The sequence below is a fragment of the Echinococcus granulosus genome, assembly GCF_000524195.1.
Source record: "Echinococcus granulosus chromosome Unknown EG_S00285, whole genome shotgun sequence".
Classification (NCBI taxonomy): domain Eukaryota; kingdom Metazoa; phylum Platyhelminthes; class Cestoda; order Cyclophyllidea; family Taeniidae; genus Echinococcus; species Echinococcus granulosus.
Genome location: NW_020170665.1, coordinates 1 through 6,321, shown reverse-complemented (window position 1 = coordinate 6,321; position 6,321 = coordinate 1). Strand labels below are relative to the sequence as shown.

Genomic DNA, 6,321 nt, shown 5'->3' with positions numbered 1-6,321 from the left:
CCGGGACGCTACATTATGTCATTTGAGCTGCACTTCACTGAATATGCAAGTCGCATTTGTAATGTTGCACGAGGCTCGTTTATCTCCTACTTCCTGTCCTTCATACCCTTATAACATTGAGGCGGATTGGATTTAGACGTATTTTTTTGCTTAACGTAAATAAGGATGAATATAAGTTTAGGGAGATTTGGACACGAGGCTTTTCTCTGTCTTGAAAGATATTGATCGCCCCTCAATCACGAGGCTCCATTCGACTACCAGCTTCCCCTCTTCAAGGAACACTTTAACAGCATAAGTAGTACAGTAATGCTTGTACATTTGAATGCACCTTTATGGTAAAAAGCGTTCAGTAAGCAGGAATGCCACAGCGGAGAAGACATCAGACTTTCCAGAGACAGAAATAGTGATATGAACCTTCATAACACTGACCGTTGTTATATGATCTAAAGATTACCAATAAAAACGCCATTACATGGTCAGCTCACTTGTTCCATGAGCATAAAGTTCAGATAGATCCAAGCAAAACCTTCATGTAGCAATGCCATAACAGAAGTACAGTCGTAGGTCTTTCAGTCCCACATAACCAAAATGGCGAGTTCAACTAAGGGTCAGTGTGCCACAATTATGCTTCATGCCACCTAAACTGCACTTCATTGTTGTATCGGTGTGATACTTTTGTCCCCCCTGAATTCGTTATAAGGCAGAAGACATAACTAACATAGAGAAGGACTAAAAGACCATTGGTATGGTTAGAAGGCTAACTAACATTGCCGACGTCGCACCGTCTCTCCAAAAGCAATAATAAATCAAAGCGGTTTGGATCTGCACACATTGCTAGCTTATAGAGGATCCAAGGGATTTCTGCCATGATCCAAAGGCCAAGCTACTGAGTAGGAGTACAAGCTGCGAGTTCTGCATTGACCCTAAGTCGCTCGCACAATTCAACGCACAGCCAGACAATGACATGTCACCGTCTTTCATTGAATCCTAAAAAAGTTTGATTCACTCCGGTGAAAGTGAAATAGAAGCGCTGAATTTACTTTGAACAATACCTCCACCCCTCATGGCTTTTGTCATATGAGTAGAATTGGAGGTACCATGACTTAAAATGGACATCCAAGTCCACCCGCCGGTGTGAAGCTTAGCTGAGGTGACAAAAGGCATTTCAATGACATCATTAACTGTAGCTGAATCCAACCACGCTCCTTCATCAAAAACGATGCTTCCACATCCACTACGAGAGTTCTAATACTAATTACCACTCATTACTTCCTCATGCTTTATTCTTCTGACAAGTCTCAGCTGGCCAGTGATGCCCTTTAAAAAGTGGCTTCTTTGAATTCTCAGAAAGCAACAAACCTCAAAGTGGGAACATCTCACACTTATTATACTGTTTCAAATCGCACTAGTCTCTTCTTGGCACCAGATGAGAAAATCGGGACGTCACGCACCCAACACTCATTATCTCAAAAAGTCCTAACAAGGTGGCCTGGTAAATTGTCAAAATTACCAACTCAATCACTTGCTTTCATTGTATACTTCGCGGTCTTCCCAGCGTGTACAAAAGGACAATAATAAGTAATTCAATAACAGTTCGCAAAAGTGCGTACGCTAATAAACGTAGGAACAGACGAACTCACTAGTTCCATGTCTTCAAATACACCAACATGCAAACTAGAGCAGAAAGCTATCACAAAAAGAACATTTGGTCTTGTTGTCCAGGATGAATTGTGAAGCGGTTATCTCTTATAATGGTCTCATTTTCCACAAATTTCAGCCAATTGCGTGCACGGAAGGCTGCCAAATGCGAGTAGTACGTTGGTGCCGGGTACGACACACTGCGACAACACCGCATATACGCGTGGCACAAATAATACGTGAATTGTTGCAAATCATCCGACTGCCAATCATTGTCGTCGTAGAGAACGTGATAATGGGCAGGCTTTGACGTCCCCTACAACATAAGGAGGACGAACAACGTCAAAACAATCCTCACCTCCTTTGTACAAGCACTCAAGGAAGAGGTGGGCACAACCGCCCACTTCCACTCTCATCAGGTGCCAACAGTACATATGCCAACTCTACCTGGATACCATCCTGTGAGCAAAGGTAGAAGTCGAATTCACGATGGTGAGTTATTTGCGTGTCAACCACCGTGCCCGGTAGAACATTTTTCGCTCTAAACGAAGACATTTTCGTTTACATGCAACATACATCCACTCAGTCAAAACCACCCACGAAACAAACAACTCCCAATCTACAGACTTCAACTGCCCGTGCAAGGCACAGGTAACTTACCGGCTCCCCACGGGATTAAATCTGATGTGGTGTCGCTTCTGCACCACAATAAATGTTATGCCCGGTTCATAGTCAGGTCTAAGATTAGAACAGGCTCGCTGCATAGCGGAGAGCTCAATATCCAAAATCCTGTTAAATTGGCCTTCCGAAACACCGTCTCGGTAGACAATCACCTTCGTTGGAAGACGATCATTATTGTTTTTCGCAAATGTCTACATACAGAAACAAAAGACGGTGACAAAACATCCAACATTTTCTCGCACAACAAAATCACACCCATAACTTCACAGCCTGCCAACTACTCACAAAACAGTCAACCAACTTTCAGAAGTCAATCAATCCTAAAAACAATAGCAGAGCTACTGCATACCTTCAGGAGGTCGGAAAAGATACCCTCCATTCCATCAATATCCTCTCGAGTGCTTTTGCCCTCCCTTATTTGATCCTGTTGTCGAACGATGGCCACATATCGCATGAGATCGCATGAAATTGAAGCAACGACCGCGGCGACCGATTTCTTCAAGTCTTCACTGACACCTTTTTGGCGAGTCGCGTGGGTGACGTCCGCAACCAACAGCATTAACAGCTAGTCATTCCACCTTCCGGACAAACCATTTACCAACCAATTGACGCCACCCAACTTGGCGTTCATCTTCAGCATAAGGTTATCTGCAAACAAGACACCAAGTCAACGTATGCTACCTCACCCACATGACATTTGAGCCAAAATCATCAACTTACAGGTCAAGCAAAACCTGCGCGGGCTCCAACACAACCTGACTAAATCACGTAAAGCAAGCATATCATTTCACAGAAAATAAGATTATCTCAACAGTCCAAAATGTTTCTGGCTCTAACGAAAAGAACGGGACGAACCGAAAAACCTACGCTGCACTCTACACATCATTAAAAGTTTGCATTGCGCAAACAACTTGCCTGTCCGCCATCCCCTTACTTATGCTTTAGTCTTTTCCTAGAAAGAGTTATAAAGACAGGGCTTGGCGTACACTAACACATCCAACGTCTTGGCATAACAGTATGTTATCAACTAGGTATCATGCAGTCCAGATACGACGATCATCCGATTTGCGTTCTGTCAGGTTGATTCTTCCGACTACTCTATTGTCTTAACACTGGGTGTTATATGATCGAAAAACCTCACCTTCAGAAGATATTGCCCTGCACACCCCCATCAAAACTATCCTCCCCTCAACAGCACCACATAGCAATCAAACCCTCTGTCAATGTCGTCCAGAGAAACCCAACCATTCCTGTATCATCACCCCACACAGCTTCTCTGACAACTACTATCCAGGGTATTGCCAAATCATTCACTGAATGATTGGCTGAATGAAGGAACCAGTAAACATCACTCCCGGAATCGAAAGGATGACAGATACCGAGTATAATAAAAATTCTAGACTAACAAGTCAGTCTAGTAATCATGGCACAAATTTGACACCACGGAATGGGTACACAGCGCATCCACACTGACACCTACCTTGGCGCGCCAAACTTGTTTCATCACATACTGAAAACCCGCAGTAATTTAGAACAAAGGATGTGGAAAAACAGACGTGGCAGGACATTCGAAACATATGTATATTATGACAGATTTTACCGATAAACGCTACTATTTTGCAATTTAAAACATCCTAAAACAGCATCGTTACATGAAACTTTTATCTCGTATGGCAAAACAAAACACCTCAATTCGATTTTATTCCAGATACAAGTCTCAGTCGTAAAGTGCGGTAAATTGGTGTCTTGTTATGGAGACCTATATCTAGGTGCATAATCTGAATACCAGAAATGCCTTTCTAAATTAAAGAAAGCACTGATTACTAGCGTATACGAGAACGTTGAAAACATAACAGAGGAGATTCCCTGTAGTGCCCCGAGTCTTCTCTGGAATAGTACAAAGTAGCATTATTAGGTCAGAAGATATCTTACTGACGTATAAAGAGATGTGTTTACCTGAATGGCATCGTGTTCATTGCATTGGGCAATATTTAAATCTGCTCAGATTTAAATGTCCAAGTAAACAAACGGACAGGTAAACAATCTGCCAATCCGTCTTGACAGTCCATTCGGTCAGCCACTCGCGTTGGCCGTCGCAACGGAGTCGATGCTGTACAAAACACTCGCGTATCATCCGTGCCTGTCGACGTGTGTGGGTGCAACTGAGAAGTTATTTGATCCCATCGTCTCTGGTGCCACTTGATACTTCCGCTGGATCAGAAATACCATTTAATTTTGATACTGTTTTGAGGAAGGACGAGTGCACTGTTTTGTACTGCTGCGAATTCAAGACACTCTACATCGAGACCTTCATACCTATCTCTTTCCGATCTAAATACATTGGCCTAAAAGAAGGGTTACTAGAAAAATAGTAGTGTTTGAATAGAGTAGTAAAAATGGTACTTCGTGTTTTTGCCCACTAACTCGTTGTTTCCACTTTAGTACTCTCTAGCCATTTATCCATTAGGGTTCTGTTCAGTCAGTGGGAAGGTGGAGGAGATACAGCATGTTCACTCATTCGACATCCTCATGTAGGCACGGTAGACAGATTTGCAACATACGGCCACGACTGGTGTCGCATTAGTTGTTAATCGCATTCCTACGGAACGTGGAATTCAAATAATTACCGACAGTAAACATCGCCTACATCCCCGCTGTTCGGGGTCTGCACAGATTCTTCCATCAGCACCAGATGTCCATATCAGCCACCATACAACCCTTCAGCACGTCGGCAGTACATGTTCTGCAACATTAGTGTGACTTTTAGTTTCAGGCGAGACTCGGTACTCTACAAACCTTAATCCAATGTGCTTTGGTGGGGATTTCCACAGTCAACAGTGAATAATCGAATTAGAAAAAAGTTTATTTAATAAAGATGCGCTTGGAATTTTTAATAAGCATTCACCACCATCACTTTGCTTAAGGGTGGATGGTGATTCTACTGCGTGTCCATTTCGCACGACAGTCAAATTGTGTTGCAATAAGAAGGGGTCGACATCATGTCTTCAAATGCTGCTGTAAAGCGCTGCATTAACAGCGAAGTGGTAGGCAATTAGAAAAAGCCTCCAGAAGTGCGCCGCATGATAAGACCGTCTCAACAGCCTTTACGCTGTAAGTCTGCGCATATGCTACAGTGGACAGCAATTGCCTCCCTTTCATCATTTCGTAGCTTACAAGTCAGCTTCCATTGAGGAAGTAGTTGACATCTCAAATGTAACGTCCAAGTTCTCAAGTGGTGCAAGCACCCTGACTCGGAGGCAGGTGAACCCACCCTAGTAGAGGAGGACCTGCTGTTTAGTAGCATAGGCAATGCAAGGAAATCCACAGACTACAGAAGAGAAGACCTAAGCTAATTACACTTCAGCAGCATAGTCTGGACAACAGCACGATCAAAACAGTGGTTATTCCATTCCGTCAGCTAAATCATCCAAACATCCAGCCACTCATTCCATCAAAGGATAATACACCCAAGGCCGTGAATTAGGCAGTATCCATCTCTACACCTGTATGTGCCACCTTGTTTGGTTTTGCACCGCCCATTCGTGGTGAATAAGATGCAAGGGTCATTGAGTATGCCTATGACGTCCTAATTAACCCACCGATTCCTCTTTCTCCACATTCAAAAACCACTGCTCGCCCATTAAAACAGTTTAATTAATTCGCAATACTACTCCATTGCACTCTTACCTGCTCCCAATCTCTCCCAACCCTCATCGTTTCCCTTTTCGTTTACTTCCTTCTCAATTCCCTAAACCAATAGGTGGATAGAAGGCTATTTGTAAATGCCAGTTGGATGGCTGACGAAACATTGCAAGATGTTTGGCAATGACACTTCATCGAAAGCATCAATCATCCCTGTGGGTGAGTAAATTAAGATGGTGGTAAGGAAAATTGACGACGCACAGGCTGCGAAACCACCGCAGTAAACACCTCATTGGTGGAGCCACAAAGAAGCACTTCATCTGGCAGCTACAAGTGCCATTTCATCGAGTTATGTTCTCC

At 43.3% G+C, this 6,321-nt stretch overlaps 1 protein-coding gene across 1 annotated transcript; it reads right to left on the bottom strand. All coding sequences in view use genetic code 11, as the record gives it.

Annotated features, from left to right (window-relative positions):
* Window positions 1–1,690: 1,690 nt before the first annotated feature.
* EGR_10855 (Protein argonaute-2) lies at window positions 1,691–2,878 on the bottom strand (the record flags this gene model as incomplete). Its single annotated transcript, XM_024500104.1, has 4 exons — window positions 1,691–1,954; window positions 2,086–2,179; window positions 2,299–2,510; window positions 2,669–2,878. The coding sequence occupies 4 exons, from the start codon at window positions 2,876–2,878 to the stop codon at window positions 1,691–1,693; spliced, it is 780 nt and encodes a 259-aa protein (XP_024345478.1).
* Between the last annotated feature and the right edge of the window lie 3,443 nt (window positions 2,879–6,321).